A 20,294-nucleotide genomic window follows, 5' to 3' on the forward strand; every position below is an offset into this window, starting at 1 on the left:
CGCCGCTGCATTAGTCCAGGAGGATCCAATCCCTCACTATTTTGGGGCCAGGCTCCTGTCTGTCACTTCCCATTTCTTTCTCTGAAATCCGTTCCTTTCCTTTCTACTTCACCCGGGACTTCTGTGCTGCCCAGCTCACTGAGTTCATGTGGCTCCAAGTCCAGGAGGCATGACACACAATAACTCAGAAGAGCAAGAGCAGACGGGGAGTGAAGATGGTCACAGAGGCTGAGGAGCAGACACGTGACCAAATGGCCCAGAGGATGGGCCCCCAGGGCTGGGTCCACACACACCAGCTGCCTGGAACGAGCTCTGTTCTATACAGGGACACAGGGACACTGCCCAGCAGCCTCAAGCTATAGTCTCTCTAAAGATGCATCAACGCATGGCCCATCTCCCACTCGGAAACTTGAGAAAAGATGAGGGGATGTCACATGACACAGCGATTCCTCTGTGACTGGAACCTTCTAGCCTTGAGCTGGGATGGGCTTGTTCTGAGATGATAATGTATGCTAACTCTGCCTCCTGCGGGATGGGAATCCACTGAACCGTGCAGCACCAGCCACAGTGTGAAGCAGGGAGAGGAAATGAGATGATAGAGGGGCGATCGAGAGGCCAAGGCCACAGCCAAATGCTCACAGGGCAGCACCGTGGCAGCCTGATGCCGCCGCCCACGAGCATCACCATAGTATGACAGATGGGCCAGCTGAGCCCCTGGCGCCCAGCTGGGGCGGACAGAGGTCAGCAAGCTGGAGCTGGGAGATGCTGGGTCCATGCGTGCCTGGCCCAGGACGTGCAGGCTACATCTTCAAAGTCAGATCCAGGACGGCGCTCAGGGGAGAGTTTCCGACCCATAAGAAGCATGACATGGAGGAGATTTTACCCTTGTCAGTTTGCCAGGGGTGGGGAACCGTTTTTCTGCCCAGACCCATTGGGATATTTGTAACACCATTCGTGGGCCATACAGAATGATCAACTGAAAAATGAGCCTGCTCTATTTGCTCAAACATTTGATGAACTCACCTCTAATGCCTTGGCAGGGCCAGACCCAATGATTTCCTGGGCCTTGTATGGCCCGCGGGCCGCACGTTCCCCACCCCTGATTAACAATAGCAAGAGCAACAATAAACCCTCCACAAAAAAAGCTGGCATTTCAAAGTTCTAAGAAATTAGTGCCCTAGATGACAGCTTTCTCAAAACAGAAAACAAGATGCTATTTTTTTTTTTTGGAGAAAATCGAAAATAAAGCATCCTATCAATGTTTGCATTATTCATTTAGAAGATCAATGATGTGCCTGAGCAATCATGATTTCTATCAAGAGCTATTAATGGAAATCCTGGTTGCATATATGAAAGTTTTCCATCATTTTAACTGTTTTCCATTTTGATTAGTTGAAACAATAGGGCGTTTTATTTTGGATAAGGGAAAAAAATTAGTGGGTATGCAAGGCTTTTTTCAAGATACACAGGGGCTTTCATGGAAGAATGCTGAGTTGGCAGAACAGGAAGAAACAGGTGGAATTTCAAAGGGGCACATTTTACCCAAAAAGAGGCGATGCCAGTGACGCCCAATCAAATCAACTTCTTTGCAAAGAAGTGAGGTTTCTAACGCTGGAAGCATTCCAGGAAATACTGGACTCTCCGGATCCTGGAAATGTTGGGGGGGACCTATCAGACACCACCGGGTGACCCTGAGATTTGACGCTCCTGTGAAATCCAGCAACCAGTGTCAGGTCCAGTGGGTGCTGGCCTTGCTTAGTGCCTCAGTGACTCGCTCCGATCACAATCAGGAGACTGTCCACTCACCGACACCTGCCCGTTGATGATGACCTCCTCGGAGAAGCGCACTTTCACGGGGTTGGACTTTAATCTGGCCTTCTTTGCAGCACTAATGAACGCTGACTTGGGAGACTGAAAAACAGAAAACATTTCATTGGATTACTGATGACATAATACAGAACTTTTAACAGTTGGTTTCTATCTTTTTTAAAAAATATTTTTTTAATTGATTTCAGAGAGGAAGGGAGAAGAAGAGAGAGAAACATCAGTGATGAGAGAGAATCATGGATCGGCTGCCTCCTGCACACTCCCTACTGGGGATCGAGCCTGCAACCCAGGCCTGTGCCCTGACCAGAATCCAACCCAGGAACTTTGGTCAGCAGGCCAACGCTCTATCCACTGAGCCAAGCCGGCTAGGGCACCTTTTGGGTTTTTTTAATCCTCACCTGAGGATACATTTTCATTGATTCTTAGGGAGAGTAGGAGAGAGAGGAAAAGACAGAGGGAAACATCCATGTGAGAGAAACACATGCACTGGTTGCCTCCTGCAAATGCCCCGACCAGGGCCCAGGCTTGGAGGAGCCTGTAACCAAGGTACATGCCCTTGACTGGAATCGAACCCGGGACCCTTCGGTCTGCAGGCTGACGCTCTATCCACTGAGCCAAACTGGCTAGGGCTGGGCGTATTTTTTTATTTTTAAAAAGAATCGCATTTTCTATTGAACCTAACACGGAGGTAAATATTTAGTTTGAATCACACAATTGTTATTTTATAGATTAAAATGGTCAAATATTGGAAATTGCATATGGTTCAATGTAATGATTTTTATACTACGTAGTCCTAAGAGATTAAAGATGTTGTGTAAAGAATTCTAGAAATTGCCTGGCTGGCGTGGCTCAGTGGTTGAGCATCGACCTATGAACCAGGAGATCATGGTTTGATTCTGTCAGAGCACATGCTGGGGTTGTGGGTTCAATCCCCAATGTGGAGCTTGCAGGAGGAAGCTGATCCATGATTCTCTCTCATCATTGATGTTTCTATCTCTTTCTCCCTCTCTGAAAACAAAACATATGTGGGTATACTCCTGGGTGGAGTTTTGCCTTAATATTGGGGGAAACCTGTTATTTTGAAAGTTCCCCTCCATACCCATCCCATGCTTTGCTCTAAGAAATCTCAGAGGACTGGATGGATGGATGGTTTGACCCCCAGAGCTTTAATTCCGCCACCAAGGCGATATATTTTAAGAGAATGGCTGCCCTTAAAAACACACACTCACAAAATACCACAAAACAACTCCAAATGGCTGCTGTTCCAAAAGAAGCGCTTTGAACACGCTCAACGTGACTTGGCAAGTCCTCCCGCAGAGCTGGAGGGATGACAGCGGTGTTCTCATCGGTATCTTGGCAATTAGAGGCCGAGTTCAGTGATGATTAACGAACAAATCAGACAGCTGTGAGTTCATTCGCTTTTGATGTGCAATTTTTTAGCTGAAGGGAAAACATGATTCTCCCGCGATGATGTGAAGCAGGCGATATTTATACCGGCACAATGAGCTGAGCACAAGTGAAGCGGTTATAATAAAGCTACGCTACGCAGACCTGCCTAATTAGGCGAGATGTCAGAAGGCGGAACACCCCCTTCTCTGGCATTATTCGGGAATGAGGGGTTTCACACGTGTGAGGTTTAGTTTTCTATGCATCTGAATTTTTAAATGTAGTATTTTGCCATGTTTTTCTAAAATGTTCTACGTAATTCCTTGCCTCGATAAAAAAGCATATTTAACAGAACTTAACTTCTGATGCATATCATTTGCTGTGTGATCTTGGAATGCAGTGATGTCCCCACGGGAGTATATAGGGTTCTTTGCCCCTAAGGTAAGTGGCCCTGTTTAGCAGAACTTGTCAAGATGGGATGCTTCACCCGGCTAGTGTGGCTCAGTGGTTGAATGTCGACCTATGAACCAGGAGGTCACAGTTCTATTCCTGGTCAGGGCACATGCCCAGGTTGTGGGCTCGATCCCCAGTAAGGGGCGTGCAGGAGGCAGCCGATCAATGATTCTCTCTCATCACTGATGTTTCTATCTCTCTCTCCCTCTCCCCTCCTCTCTGAAATCAATAAAAATATATTTTTAAAAAAGAAAGATGGGCTGCTTCTCTCTTCTCCCTCTTGCTAGAGCATGCCCACTGCTCGGAGCCTCATTCCCATATCTGTTTACCAGGCACTAACCACAAACCTGGTAATCTAGGAAAACCAGAAAGCACACCAGGTAGCCAAGGTAGTTAAGCAAATATCATGTTATACATATCAAGTCTAACTAAGAATCCATAGGAGTGCTTTTTTTTATCCTGGAGTCGTGAGTATTTCATATCATCAACATACATTTTAAAAATTACATTCAGGCCCTAACTGTTTGGCTCAGCGGATAGAGCATCGGCCTTCGGACAGAAAGGTCCCAGGTTCGATTCCGGTCAAGGGCATGTACCTGGGTTGCGGGCACATCCCCAGTAGGGGGTGTGCAGGAGGCAGCTGATCGATGTTTCTCTCTCATCGATGTTTCTAACTCTCTATCTCTCTCCCTTCCTTTCTGTAAAAAATCAAGAAAATATTTTTTAAAAATTACATTCAGATCATAAAACCATAAGCTCTTCAAGTCTGAAGATCATTGAATTAGAATCAACAAAGTACTGGCTTATTCCAGTGGCTGGAGTTCATGGGAAATGTAACTCAGTCACTTCTGTAGTGTTTTATTTTTCTATGCTAATCCTCACCCGAGGATATTTTCCCATTGAATTGTAGAGAGAGTGAAAGAGATGGGGAGAGACAGAGAGAGAGAAACATCGATGTGAGAGAGACATATCAATTGGTTGCCTCCCACATGTGCCCTGACCAGAGCCGGGATCGAGCCTGCAACCGAGGTAGGTGCCCTTGACCAGAATCGAACCCGGGGCTCTTCAGTCCGAGGGCCGATGCTCTCTCCACTGAGCCAAACTGGTTAGGGTGCAACTGCAGTTTTAACTCAGATCTCTCTCTGCCGCTCAAAAAATATACAATGTGCACCACTCCAAAACCTGGTGAATTAATTCTTAGCAACCTGCAGACCTGATCATAAGCACTTCATAGCCTGTGGTGGAAATGATAAGTAATGACTATTTAGAATAATCAGATTCTCCCGCTGTTAATTAATTTTGAGATTAGAAGGCCTCTAATTAACCTTTCACCCCTTTCCAAATCAGCTATTGCTAAGGTGGCCAAGATAAGTGTGCCGCTTGCCCCTGATGCGTTTAGATGCTCTCAGAAGTCGCTAGAACAGAGCTGGAAACAAATGACATCAATAAGATTAATTCTTGAAACTGAAGTGTAAGGCCTTGAACTTGTAATCCCCGTAGCTTTACAGTACTACTCAGACAGTAGGCGCCGGGAAGATGCCTGTTGATGACATACTAGCCCACAGTTATCACTGGGTAACTTAGTTTGGAGTCCCCCCTAAAGCAGACCCTAAAACAAGGATTCACAGGCAGGCAGCTGTGTTGGGAGGCGCTCCCAGGAAGCACAGGTAGGAAAGTGGGGGAAGGGAGGCAGGGAAGGGGGGTAACCCATAAAGCATTCACTGTGAAGGCAGGCACCCCCTGGAAGCAACTGGACCACCGTGGGAACCAAGGCAGACCACAGGCTTGAGAGTTATACTGACGGAGGAAGAGGGGAAGCTGGGGCCTTTATCCACCAGCTGCTGCTCCTCTGGGAGGAGTAACACCTCGGCACTTCCGGCACTTCCGGTGTGCTCCATGAGCATGCTCCTGCGGCCAGAAGCCCACAGGCAAACAATCACTGGTTGCCTCGGTTGGAAAGTGGACTGACATGCTTGACATGACACATGCCAAGTGAACCTGGTTCCAGTTCTAATAGCGTCTGCTACACTGGGGCTTCCATGAGGAGGTCTGGAGCTTCCGTCGGGTGTGTGGAACATGCTGGAAGGTAGGCAGGAAGTGAGAGGCAGGCAAGTGGGTCCCTCAAAGAAACCTGATTGAATTTTTTTAGAGAGAGGGGAAGTGAAGGAGAGAGGAAGAGAGAGGGAGAGAGGGAGAGATGGAGAGAGGGAGAGAGAGAAACATCGATGTGAGTCACATCGATTGGTTGCTTCTCATACGTGTCACGACTGGAGCTGGGGATCAGACCTGTAACCAAGGTAGGGAGGGAGAGAGAGATACAGAGATAGATAGATAGATAGAGAGAGAGAGAGAGAGAGAGAAAGAGAGAGACATCAGTTGGTTGCTTCCCACATGTGCCACGACTAGGGCCAGGGATCGGACCTGCAAACAAGGTAGGACATTGACCGGGAATCAAATCAATGTCCCTTTGGTCCACGGGCCAATGCTATAACCATTGAGCAACTGGCTGGGGCGAGACTCTTTAAATAAGCCTTGTTTCAGGTAAGGTTGAACTGGGAAGTTCTACATGTTTTGTTTTGTTTTAAATATATTTTTATTGCTGTCAGAGAGGAAGGGAGAGGGAGGGAGAGAGAGGAACATCAATGATGAGAGTGAATCATTGAATGGCTGCCTCCTGCACGCCACATACCGGGAATCGAGCCTGAAACCTGGGCATGTGCCCTTGCCCGGAATCGAACCCAGGACTCTTCAGTCCACAGGCTGACACTACCCACTGAGCCATACCAGCTAGGGCTGAAATGGGAAGTTCTAGACTTGGGAACTGGGGAAAGGAAAGAAGAAAGAAGCTGGCCAAGAAACATCTGTAATAAAAAAATAGTCACAGCCCTAGCTGGTTTGGCTCAGTGGATACAGCGTTGGCCTGCGGACTGAAGGGTCCCGGGTTCGATTCTGGTCGGGGGCACATGCCTGGGTTATGGGCTTGATCCCCAGTGGGGGGCATGCAGGAGGCAACCAATCAATGATTCTCTCTCATCATTGATGTTTCTCTCTCTCTCTCCCTCTCCCTTCCTCTCTGAAATCAATAAAATTATATATTTTTTAAAAAATAGTCACATACAAGGAAAGAAGACAGCACATCAGAACCAAACAAATAAAATTCACGAGTAACGCAGAGATTCTCCTTCTAAAATTCCATACTGAGGAAATACTATTAGATATGGATAATAATAATACTAAATACATAGATACTACTACTAGTAAATACCAATAGGATTTATACACAAAGATGTTCTTTGCAGAATTATTTATAATAGCAAAACATTAAAGGCATTATGAAGGGTTCTATGATACGGAGTTGGTTAAGTAAATCAACATAGGTTTTATAGGCATGTATATGACGCTTATGCAGAATTCTTGATGATATGGGAAATGCCGGATATACGAAGTGAAAGAAGCAGAATAAAATTGCACATACAATATGATCTCAATTGTTGACAAGGCACAGGACAAAAAGACTGGAAGGAAAAGGGCCAAAATGTTCCTATTGGTTGTCACTAGGGGGAAGGTTCGCCGACATATTTGGCTACTTCTGTGTTTCCTTCTGTCCTGGCACAATTTTCTCTAAGAAATAAAGTAAAAATGGTGGACAGAGCGCCCTCCATATTATTTAAAATATAAGGCAGCAACCTGTTAAGAATGATTTCTTCTCACAGAATTGTGGGGACCCTACGATCTTCGTCCAGGCCCCCCTGACCTGGGCCCCCCTGGAGACTGATTTCTGTGACTGGATGTTGGGGTGCCCTGAGCTCAGGTAGAATATGGCAAGAAGGTGTGAACATCGGCTCGCTGTCTAGACTGGACCTCATTAGGCAGAGGAAACACAACATTAAAAATGCGGGCCAGCAAATTACAAGGAAATAAAAATGCTAATTTTTATTGTCTGTAATAAAATACCATTTACGGGCGTTCTTTTGGTCTGCTGGGTCATCTGTTTCTGTATGTCAATCCCGATTGCCAAGAGAATGTTTGGGAAGAAATAAAACTCAACTAAAATAAAATAAAAACACCAATTTGCTTATAGAAAAATCTGAACACAAAAATATAAGTAAAATGTTGAAATGTCTTCTTCTCTCATCTGCTCTCCTCTCTACATGTAATGTATCTGTTTAAGTAACTTGGGGGTTTTAACTACATTATTTCCACTCCTACAACTCAAAAGAGGAAAGAGCCACTTTGGACTAGATCAGTAAGGGCAAACTTTAGGCGGGCCAGTGGTCCCCAGTGGGGGAGATTTTGCTCCCCATGGAACATCTGGCAGTGTCTGGAGTCATTTTTTGTCCTCACAATAGGGGAGGAGGTCCTACTACTGCCGCCTAGTGGGTAGAGGCCGGGGCTGCTGGTCAACATCCTACAATGCGCAAGGCAGCCCCCTTCAACAGAGAATCCGCCAGCCCAAATGGCCACAGTGCCAACACTAAGAAACGCTAAGGAAGCATTTAGAATGTATGCTGAGACTTGAAGGGCGAGAAGGATTCAACCAGGCCGAGGAGGTGGTGGGGTGGAGTATGTTGTGGGCACTTCAGGAAGGGGGGTTGGTCAAAGGAAATCAAAGATGAGAATTCTCCTACAATAGCTGGGAGGGGAAGAGCGACGCTGAGAAGCAGAGGTAGAGCTGTTGGCTGCAAGAACATGCATCACTTGCTCCTCAGTGGTGGGGCTAAGCGTTGACTTTCAACATAGCACAACAGTGAGAGCCCCCTGAACGTCTAGAAAATTCCAGAGTATCTGTTAAAAGGCAGTTCCAGGACTCACCGATAGCAATGGGTATTCCTATGAATAACAAGTCATGCAGACTCAAATGGCAAACAGAGCAAGCAAGGCCACAAGACACAACCCTGAACTTCAATGCAACACTCCCCTCTTTTTCTCTAAGTCAACTGCATGGGGCAAAAATAACCTAGTTTGGACTCAGGTTCTGACCTTGCATTGCTAGGTCAGATTATATACATACACACTGAGTGACCAGATTATTATGACCACCCCATCAGTACAATGAAGTGAATTAGTTATGCAAATAATAATAATAATAAAACCTTAAGAGTATTTGCTTAGGAAGTTTTCAATATTCAGTATTTTTGGAAGTATCAATGAAGTACTGATGGGGTGGTCATAATAATCTGGCCACTCAGTGTATAAAAGCCTATTATGCAAAGTGTCCCCTCGGGAGTTCAACCAACCGGGAGTTCGATCACTTGCTGTGATGTGCGCTGACCACCAAGGGGTGGCGCAGAACAAAGGAAGGGCCTGGCCGGCAGCTGCTAGGGACACTACCCATGCACGAATTTCGTGCACTGGGCCTCTAGTAGGTGATAAAGTGGAGAGAAAGAGTTCAGGAAAGGCAATGCAAACCTGAGGTTCCCCCAGGAACTTATATTGGGCCAATCAGTTGCTTATTATGGACATTTCCATTGGCTTCACCAACATGGATTTGTCCACTGCAAGTGACATTTTGGTTCTCGGAAATAATCTAAACACACTTTGGTTCGCGGAAATAATCTAAACACACAGGTGACCTCTCCTTTCCAGGGAAGACATCATGGAATCAGGAGATGGAGCAGGGAGGCCCCTGAATGGGATCGAACCTTCTCCTCACTCAGCTGAGGAAGTCAAGAGTTTGGAGCAAGTATAAGAATCACCATTATAGTGTTGGGAACCAGATCTCAAATCTTGGTTCTCGTACATCCTGTTTTCAAATCAAAAGGTGTGTGGCCTGGCTGGCGTGGCTCAGTGGTTGAGCATCGACCTATGAACCCGGAGGTCACAGTTCGATTCCTGGTCAGGGCACATGCCTGGGTTGCGGGCTCGATCCCCAGTAGGAGGCGTGCAGGAGGCAGCCGCTCAATGATTCACTCTCATCATTGATGTTTCTCTCTCTCTCTCCCTTTCTTTCTGAAATCAATAAAAATATATCTATTTTTAAAAAGGTGTGTGTGTGTGTGTGTGTGTGTAAGTGTGATGTTCAAGAGATAGAACTAAAAGTAACAGTATGAGGCTGAGATTTTTATGTATATGATCTCCTCCATGGCATAATTTATTGTCTTGGCTAATTCTATTTGTGCTCTGATTAGAATCTTGGGTATATGTTGTTTGCTGCCCCAAATGCCTAGCACATAGCGCTTAGGACAGCGGTTCTCAACCTGTGGGTCGCGACCCCTTTGGCGGTCGAACGACCCTTTCACAGGGGTCGCCTAAGACCATCCTGCATATCAGATATTTACATGACGATTCATAACAGTAGCAACATGACAGTTATGAAGTAGCAACGAAAATCATTTTATGGTTGGGTCACAACACGAGGAACTGTATTTAAAGGGCCAGAAGGTTGAGAACCACTGGCTTAGGAGGAACATTCTGGGATGAGGAGTTGAAGAGTTTGGTCATAAGGTGGAGACTGGCAGATACCAGAGCCTTTTCACTGATGTAGGAACACTCCAGCTCTATGGGGCAGAAAACAGAAGTGTAACCTGGTGGGAATCGCTGCTACTCCCTGCGAAGGACACACAGGTACGGACAGGAAATGTTTGGGGAAATCTCTGAAGGAATTTGCCTCAGCATTTTATAGTTCCACTGACAACGTGCGAAATTCACAAGCGAAGGCAACTCTATAGAAGCAGAAAGTAAATCAGCGGCGGCCTGGGATTGAGGGCGGGAAGGGTTTCACTGCAAATGGGAAGGGGATCGCATTCGGGTGAAAGGAATGTTTTCCAGCTGGATTGTGATGAAGGCCGCGTACTTCAGTAAATTCCATAAAGACCCTTGAATTGTACATGCAAAAGGGGTGACTTCTTTGATATGTGAATTACACCATGATAAAGTTGTTTAAAAGAAAATCATGGGCCCTAGCCTGTGTGGTTCAGTGGATAGAGCATAGTCTTGAGTTTTGTGCCATTTCCAGATCTGAGCGTCACATAGGACTGGACAGCTGATTTGTAAGATACAGTATTTAGAAAAGGCGCTACTTTCTTTTCTCTCCAATGACTAGCTTTGCTATCGTGAAGTACAACATACAAACACTCCTGATTCGTGACCGGTGCCGCGGATGCACGCTATTTTTTCTCTGCTGTCATTTCTCATCGTGGTTTTACCGGAGGGAGGGGCACACAGGTGCCTGAGACCAGGCGACGGCACTGTTACGCGCAGGACACTTACAGGGTAAGGCTGGATGACAGTCAGCAGTATCGATTCTTTGCAGCTTCTGTAAAAGAGAAAAAAACAAACACATTTATGAAAGGCACGGGGACAGGGCTCTTTGGGAATGAAATGTGTGATGCGGTGGTGAATGTCACTTGGACTCAAAGGGCAAAGAATCCAACAGCTCGGAAGCGGGCCTGCAGACCGGAGAGAAATCCAGAACCAAGTGTCCACCCAGTTGGAAGCTTCCCACGCGGTCTACGCTGGGTGATACGATCTGCGATGCCAAACGGCAGGGTCTTAAAACCAAATCCGTGGAGGGAAGATTGGTTTTAGAAGCATCAACTCAGTCTTTTTATACTTTTCTCTGCTCTTAAAATTGATTTTCCCCTCCGGATTTTCCTTTGCTGCTTAAAAATTTCTGTGAAGTTTTCTGTAAGGGGGACAGATTTTTTAAATTCTATTCATTGCCCTCGTTGGTTTGGCTCAGTGGATAGAGCATCGGCCTGCAGACTGAAGGGTCCTGGGTTCAATTCCAGTCAAGGGCATGTACCTTGGTTGCGGGCTTGATCCCCAGTAGGGGGTGCGCAGGAGGCAGCCAATGAATGATTCTCTCTCATCGTTGATGTTTCCGTTTCTCTCTCCCTCTCCCTTCCTCTCTGAAATCAATAAAAACAGTTATAAAAAATTCTATCCATTCACTGAACACCGTTAGTTTCTCAGGATCAGCATCATGAAAGAAAGTGGCACTGTAGGTTTTTATGTAAAAGCAATATCCCAGCCCTAGCCGGTTGGCTCAGTGGATAGAGCGTCAGCCTGCGGACCGAAGGGTCCAGGGTTCAATTCTGGTCAAGGGCAGGTACCTTGGTTGCAGGCTCCTCCCCGGCCCGGGCCCTGGTGGGGGCTCATGCAGGAGGCAACCAATCGATGTGTTTCTCTCACATCAATGTTTCTCTCTGTCTCTCCCTCTCCCTTCCACTCTCCCTAAAAATCAATGGAAAAATATCCTCGGGTGAGGATTAACAAAAACAAAAATAAGTAAATGAATAAAATAAAATAAAAGCAGCATCCCGGGAAACATGACTTCCCATACTGTGGCTTACTGGGTCCGCGGTAGGGACGCCTACAACCTTGGGAGGTCAATATTTCAGACAGGCCCTCGCTGGGAAGCATTTTCACAATAGGGAACCCTTGGTGGCTAAAGGCAGAACGGTGTAATATAACGGTTTATTTAATTTCCCCCAAGTAACCCGAACCTTTCAAAGATCTCAACCCCTTGGGGGGAAATCACATCATGGGCTCTCATGGTTTCTCTGCCTTCCTCCCTTTGATCCTTCTTTATCACGAGTGGGAGAAAGGTCAGCTGCCACTTTGCTGACGATCAGCTGACTTTCCCGACTTCAGGCGGAAATTAATTCTCTGCATTGGGATTTATTTCCCCAGCAAATCGAGCGGAGGGCGTCTGCTCCGGGCCTGTTCCCGCGGAGAAGCCGCTGCAAATCGCATCTCCCGCGCCACCTGCCCTGTGGTTTGCCCCGCTCACGGCTGGCTGGGTTGGAGCATGTTCTACTGACTCCACAGCAGCCGGGGTGGGGGGCAGGGGTGAGCCCAGAGGGAGGGACTGGGGAGGAGAGAGGGGGAGAAATCAGCAGACCAGAAAGAGCAGGGCTAAAACTCAAAGGATTCGCCCTAGCCTGTTTGGCTCAGTGGATAGAGCATTGGCCTGTGGACTGAAGGGTCCAAGGTTAGATTCTGGTCAAGGGCACATGCCCGGGTTGCGGGCTCGATCCCCAGCGGGGGGGTGGGGTGGGGTGTGTGTGCAGGAGGCAGCCAATCAGTCAGTGATTTTCTCTCATCATCATTGGTGTTTCTCTCTCTCCCTCTCCCTTCCTCTCTGAAATCAATGAGATATTTTTAAAAAACCTCCAAGAACTGGAGAAACAGCGAGCACACTTGGGATGATTGCAGGGAGGCTGTTGAGTGGCCCATCTGCTCCCAGGAGTTCCCAGCTGCCAAGCACTGGCCGCGAACCCCAGTAAACGGAGCAACCAGCCAGAATTCCCCCAAGATGGGGTACCAGGGCCCCCGTGGCATCGAAGGAGAATTCAGTGGGTAAGATGCATGATCACGCATTATTGGTGAGCATGTCAGCACGCGCATCTGCACGAGACAGTATGACATATAACACCATTTTCACAGGCTCAAAATACACCCGCAAAACAGCAACAATATATTTGCAATAAGCCGATAAAAAATGACAGGATGCACACTAAACATATGAGAATGGTTTTCTCTTGGGGGAGATAAGAGGGGGTGTGAGCATAAATAAATAAAACCAGAGACGGGCCTTGCGCGGTCTGTGATGATAATCATTTATGCTGTGAATTGATGACTTTAATGAATTCAACTCTTCGTAGCTGTGATTTAAAAAAATCAGAACTTGAAGAAAGATGAAATGGGGGGGGGGTCATGTCAGTAAACTTCTGAACTGTTTAAGGGGGAACGGCCCTTGGAGATCTCTAAAATAAACCCTAATTTGCTCACCAAGACAATGGAGACCAACCTCCCAACTCTTTGGGCCTAGCCCACTGCACTGAACTACCTTTGCTTTGCTTGATTTCACACAGTCCCTGGGCTCCCACTGTTGCCCATGCAGCTCTCTCCAAGAGTGAAATGAATAAGCAGAAATATACGGGTGTGGCTCAGTGGTTGAGCGCTGACCCAGGAACCAAGAGGTCTCAGGTTCAATTCCGGGTCAGGGCACATGCCCCGGATGTGGGCCCAACCCCCAGTAGGGGCATGCAGGAAGCAGCCGATAGATAATGTTCCTCTCTCTCCTCCATGTTTCTCTCTATCCTTCTCTCTTCCTCTCTAAAAAATCAATAAAAACACATAATAATGAAGAACATGCAGAAACCAACACAAACAAGCAAAGTACTGCTTCGTAGCCCTCACTCAAGTTTCCTTAGTTCGTAGGACACAAGAAACATCCAGCAGATGAGAAATGGGAGAGAGCTCCATTGACTGAAGAATTCGTGAGTGTGGCAGCCGTGGTAGTGGGCCTGGCCTCTTCCGCCCCAGTCTGCTCCCAGAACCCTCGGCAGCAGGCAATGGGCCCCCGGACCTCACCCTTTGGTCACAGCTGATTGGAGCCCAGTGTTGGAATAAGCCAATCAGATTCCCTTTCTCCAGAATCAGAACTAGGAGACACAGCCAAAGAGTCACATTCATGGCTGAGTAAGAGGACAGGGTACAGATGCGGGTGGTCCCCTGAGCAGTCCTGGTTCCCACCATTACCGAGGGCTTGTTGATCACCATTCTGTTAGAAATAGAATCGTAGATGTCACACATCGCAGTGTGATACCTATCAGCAGTTCTGGGAATGGGCTTTTGCTTGTTTTCTCTCATCTCGAAGTGACTAATTATCACCTGCCAGACAAGAAGAAGATACTCCACAGCACTGGGCCCCTTAGGATGCCTAACCCAATTCTAGGGGGAACAGAGATGGAAGCCATATGTATCCACATGTTCCAGGAGGCTAAGATGGGGCACCCATTCAGCTGAGGCCTCATGCCAATACATGCCAATCACCCCACGCGCCAAAGCAGGGTGCTGCAGGACTTTCAAAGGAGGTCTTAGAACCCAGAGTTTGGTCCCAGCCGGTGTTGCTCAGTGATTGAGCGTCGACCTATGAACCAGGAGGTCACAGTTTGATTCCCGGTCAGGGCACATGCCCGGGTTGCGGGCTTGATTCCCAGTAGGGGGAGTGTAGGAGGCAGCCGATCCATGATTCTCTCTGATCATGGATGTTTCTCTCTCTCTCTCCCTCTCCCTTCTTCTCTCTGAAACACATTAAAATGTATTTTTTAAAATATATTTTTATTGATTTTTTACAAAGAGGAAGGGAGAGGGATAGAGAGTCGGAAACATCAATGAGAGAGAGAGAGAGACACCGATCAGCTGCCTCCTGCACACCTCCCAATGGGTATGTGCCCACAACCAAGGTACATGCCCTTGACTGGAATCAAACCCGGGACCCTTGAGTCCGCAGGCCGACGCTCTATCCACTGAGCCAAACTGGTTAGGGCTAAAATGTATTTTTTTAAAAACTAGAAAAAGAGAGAGTCCTTTGGCAAGATGTAGGTTACAATCTATGTAACATAATCATGGAAGTGACATCCCATCACCTTTGCTGTATTCTGTTGGTTAGAGGCAAATCATAGGTCCCACCCATACTAAGAGAGGGGAATATACAAAGCCATGGCTATCAGGAGGCAAGCATCATTGAGGACCATCTTAAGTTCTGTCTGCCAGACTAACAGAGAGACTCATAACCAATTAAAATATAACTATCTCGAGAGTAGTATCCACCTGTGAATTCACCACAGATTTTTTTTGGTCAAGAACCTTGGAAAGAAGCATTGCTCAGTATACCTTGTTAATTTGAAAGCATTTTTCAAAAGGTCTATTATATTTATGGCACTAACAGTCTTTGTGTCTACAGTAGTTCTCGGCAAATTGCCTGAAACATAAACTAGACTGATGTTTAATGTTACCATTTAATGAATAAACGAAGTTATTTGAATTGATATAAAATATTTTAATGTTATTTATCATGTAGACTGCGAACACGCCTTTTTTCTATTTTCTCTCATCTATAATTATCGGATTATAACCTGCCAGACAAGAAAAATTAACTTCATAATGTTTTGTATCCCTTAGAATCCCGAGCCCTAAGATCCTAGGAGGAAAATAAGATCTAAACCATTTTAAAATAGCTTCGCCAGAAAAATTAGAATCGATAATGGATGATGCCACGTTCAAGTAATCAGATAACTTCTTTTTATGAAGGCCCCAAACAGCTAGAGACTTCAAAAATCCAGTTAGAAGCACATTCAGAGAAGTATTATTTCATAATAAATTCCAAGTGCAGTTTCGACTTTGGAGAATAATTTCAAATTGCAGTGCCGATATTTTTTTAAATGGTTGAGTTTGTTACACACATTGTTTTAATCCCTGAGTCACACGCTGACCTGCAGAGGAAAATATAGTCTAAGGTACCCTAAGCGACTCCTATCAAATTTGCCTGAAATTCCTCTCTCTTCATACCTTTAACAAAAGTCTTTTCTTATCCTTTTGTGATGGAGAGTCCTTTGAAACATTTTGGAACACCAGCATCAGTGGCTGCAGGTCATGGCTTGTGTCCCATTTTTTAATTTCACTGGATGTGATTCTGTTACAAGCAACGTGATGTGAGGCAGCAGCTCAGATTCTAATGAGGTTACTGGTATTAAAATCCCTTTCAGCAAGCCCTGGCTGGTTTAGCTCAGTGGATAGAGCATCGGCCTGGGGACTGAAGGGTCCAGGGTTCAATTCAAATCAAGGGCACATGCGGGTTGTGGGCTCGGTCCCCAGTGGGGGTGTGTGCAAGAGGCAGCTGATCAATGATTCTCTCTCATCATCGATGTTTCTCTCTCTCTCTCCCTCTCCCTCTTTCTCTGAAATCAATAAAAATATCCTATATAATAAAAGGCTAATATGCAAATCAACCCGACTATGGAATGACTGGTTGCCATGACACGCACTGACCACCAGGGGCAGACGCTCAATGCAGGAGCTGCCCCCTGGTGGTCAGTGCGCTCCCACAGGGGGAGAGCTGCTCATCCAGAAGCCAGGCTCATGGCTGGCAAGCGCAGCAGAAATGGTGGGATCCTCTCCCGCCTCCGCAGCAGCACTACGGATGTATGACTGACAGCTTATCCCCAGAGGGAACCTGGACTGCGAGAGGGCACAGGCTGGACTGAGGGACAACCCCCCCCCTCCCCTGCGAGTGCACGCATTTCATGCACTGAGCCTTTCGTATTAATAATAAAATAAAATAAAATCCCTTTCAGCAATGAAGCTGAAGCTAATGTTTTTTTTCTTAGAGCAGCAAAGCTTAGCACCTTTTTTAAACGGACTTCCTGCTCTATACTCACATGATTTTAATATTGCAATATAATCACATTGGCCTGTGCTAGTGTATATTTCCCTTCTAGGCCCACTGGATCCCTTGATCAACTCAGAGACTGATAGGAAGTTAATGGAGTTGTGAAGAGCATGGAGATTTCTTCAGAGATTGAGAAGACAAAGCAAAAACAAAATAACTAAAATATATAGAAAATACCTTGTCGAAATTCAAGAGATTTTCTTTAATTAAAAAGTCCAAATAAGTGAACTGTAAGATTTTAAACTGCAAAACTGAAAGTAAGGAGTCAATCTATGAAGGCTGAAAGGTTAGAATTTTAAAAGGCAAGATATAGCCTGGGTGGGTAGATCAGTTGGTTAGCGCATCATTCTGACACTCCAAGGTTGCAGGTTCGATCCCCAGTCAGGGCACATACAAGAAGCAACCAATGAGTGTAGAAATAAATGGAAAAATAAATTGATGTTTCCCTCCCTCCCTCCCTTCCTACCTCAAATCAATATAAAACTATTTTCTTTTAACCAAAGGCAAAATCTAGATGTAATTCAGGGCTATCTATGAAAGGACTTTGTAAACTGTGAAATGACATTCTAATGTAACTCCAAAGCTTGATGTGCAGTATTTTTATTTGGAACTAGAGGCCTGGTGCACGAAATTCATGCACGGGTAAGGTCCCTAGGCCTGGCAGGTGATCAGGGCTGATCAGTGGGGTGATCGGGGGCCCCCACTGGCATCTGCCTTGGCCGGCCTGGTGCGGCCCACTCGCCAGCCCCGCCTCCTGCCTCCCGCCGCCACTCCTGCTGGTCGCCTCCCTCTGCGGGGCGACTGGCAGGGCAATTGGGGAGAGGAGGGGCTCCGCTGGTACCCGCCTTGGCTGGCCTGGGGCCTGTGGGCAGCTCCTGCATTGAGCATCTGCTCCCTGGTGGTCAGTGCGCATCATAGCGACTGGTCGTTCCACTGTTCAGTCAATTTGCATATTAGGCTTTTATTATATAGTATGACAGGTGATAAGGTACAGGAAATGTACTATTACTTCTAAGGTAAATTCACACAAATATAAGACTCTTTCTTCTTGCACTTTAGAGTTCTCTAGAGAGATTAGAATAAGACTCTTTTTATGCAAGCTAGAGGCCTTAAACTCTCTGAGGTGGACAGCCACCCTTGACGGAAAAAGAACCGGTTAACAGCATTTCTCCAATGACGCTTTGCTGCATTCCTCAAGTATCGCGAGGCTACTAGGAAAGGATGCCTTCTGTTTTCCTATCTGAACCTGGAGATGTGGAAAGTACACGAAGCTTCTTGTGACGGAGAACCAGCCCTGGCATAGTGCCCGCCTCGTCAACTGCTGGCAAAGCCTTCATTTTTAGAGAAGTTGCCACCGGACCACTTGGAATGGAGGTTAATGCTGCATCGTGTTGACCTCCCCAACACTCTGAACAGCTTGTAATTATCCACGGTATCAACTCCTAACAGACACTGAAATCATTCGCTGGAGAGAATGGAAACGGCGAGCAAATGACCAGACATTCAAACATGGTCAACGCATTCAAGCTATGTCATTCCCTCCGGATCTTGTGACGTGTGTATCTCTTTAATTCAATGAACTCTAATAGCCTTCCTGTACCTTATCCTTTTACTCTTCTTAGTGTCCGACTGAGCTGTTTCTGTTCTGCTGGCTGACGGAACAGGTTGCAGTCCATCCATACACGCTGTCCCATCTAAACACACATTCTCGAGTGCATGTGGAGACAAGTGCCCTTATAACTGAAAGGCATCATGCTGAACAAACGGATCTATATATGTCTCCCACACAGAGGCTAGAGAAGACCCTGTATGCAAATATGCATGGCCCATGGACACAGACAATAGGGTGGGGAAGGCCTGGGGTGGGGAAGGGATGGGCTGGAGAGGGTCAATGGGGAAAAAAAAGGGGACATATGTAATACTTTCAACAATAAAGATTTTTTAAAATAATAATAAAATAATAAAGGAGGTGGCAGTTTGGCCAGCTGGACCTGATTGTTGGAAGGCACCCAGAGATAGAAAAGATGCTCAGGGATGTGAAATTCCACTGCATAAACCTTGCAGCAGCCCATTCTCATTCATTCATTCTCTCTCTCTCTCTCTCTCTCTCTCTCTCTCTCTCTCTCTCTCTTTCTCTTGAATCCTCACCTGAGGATATTTTTCCATTGATTTTTAGGGAGAGTGGAAGAGTCAGGGCAAGACAGAGAGAAATATTGATGTGAGAGAAACACATCGATGGGTTGCCTCCTGCATGAGCCCTGACCAGGGCCCGGGCTAGGGAGGAGCCTGCAACCGAGATACGTGCCCTTGACCGGAATCAAACCCGGGGCCCTTTGGTCCCAGGCCGATGCTCTATCCACTGAGCCAAACCGGTAAGGGCAGCAGCTCATTCTCTTGAAAACATATTGTTTTAACAGTTTGTCCCTAAAATTAAGAAATACTATATTTTTCCAAAAATATATGATGAGTTCTAAAGATTTCAACTGATACCATTTCAATACTTCCACAAACATATCCCCCTGTGCCCTAGTGTACATAAAACTGGACAAAACTTGGAACAGCAACAACGACAAAGCAGGTGGATTAATAGTGAATATGTCCTGAAGGATTACCATGTGCCCAGCCTTGGACTACATGTTACTTGTGTTGCGTAATTCAAGCCTCTGATAACCCGGTAAACAAGGTACCATCATGCCCATTTCGGAGATGAGGAAACGGAGGTTCAGTGAGATCAAGGACATGGTCCCAGTTCACATTCAGTAACTGGCAGAACCAGAACATGGACCTGTGCTTTCTGACTCCAAAAGCCTGGACCCTTAAAGTGTCCTGTAGAAATGCAGATACGGGTCTAGAAGAACAGAACCCAGAAGACCAGAGTGGCATTGAGGCAGCCCTGGTAACACTTCCGAGTGGGGGGCGCATCATTAGTACTTAAAGGAGCTTCTGATTCTCCTACAGTTTTGGGGAAACCACATCGCCCTCTGGCCTTCATCTAGCAGAGGAAGGCGCTTGGACTACATGAGTGGTTTTCACATAGGGTTCCACGGAACCCTTCACACCTCTTCCGAGAGGGTGAGGCTCTGGACACCCCTGTGTCCTTTCAACCAGAACCCCCACTGCTCTGTGCGCCTGGATTGGGGGGTAGGTTTCAGTTGAAGAAAGAGATCCACTGCAAGAAGCAAGTAGGAAAACCCATGGACAGAAGGATTGGTTCGGGTTCCTCCAATTCCAGCTGGCCTCTGTCTGCAATGCTAAAAGCACATTCTCAATTTCCATAAAGGCGTCCAGCGTTCTCTTCTAGCTTGAGCTTATTTTCCTCAATGAAAAGCAAAGATAAAAGTTTTATTGGAGCCCTAGCCGGTTTGGCTCAGTGGATAGTGTTTCAGCCTGTGGACTGAAGGGTCTCAGGTTCGATTCCCGGTCAGGGCACATGCCTGGGTTGCCGGCT

The 20,294-nt window shown here is 46.5% G+C and overlaps 1 protein-coding gene across 1 annotated transcript in view; it reads right to left on the minus strand.

Moving 5' to 3' along the window:
• FRMPD4 (FERM and PDZ domain containing 4) overlaps positions 1-20,294 on the minus strand; it is a 250,140-nt gene that overhangs the window by 86,665 nt on the left and 143,181 nt on the right. The window contains 2 exon segments of the mRNA XM_023753743.1: positions 1,807-1,911; positions 10,876-10,921. Of these exon segments, the coding sequence (XP_023609511.1) occupies positions 1,807-1,911; positions 10,876-10,921 (151 nt within the window).

The sequence above is a fragment of the Myotis lucifugus genome, unplaced genomic scaffold (assembly GCF_000147115.1).
Source record: "Myotis lucifugus unplaced genomic scaffold, Myoluc2.0 scaffold_49, whole genome shotgun sequence".
Classification (NCBI taxonomy): Eukaryota; Metazoa; Chordata; class Mammalia; order Chiroptera; family Vespertilionidae; genus Myotis; species Myotis lucifugus.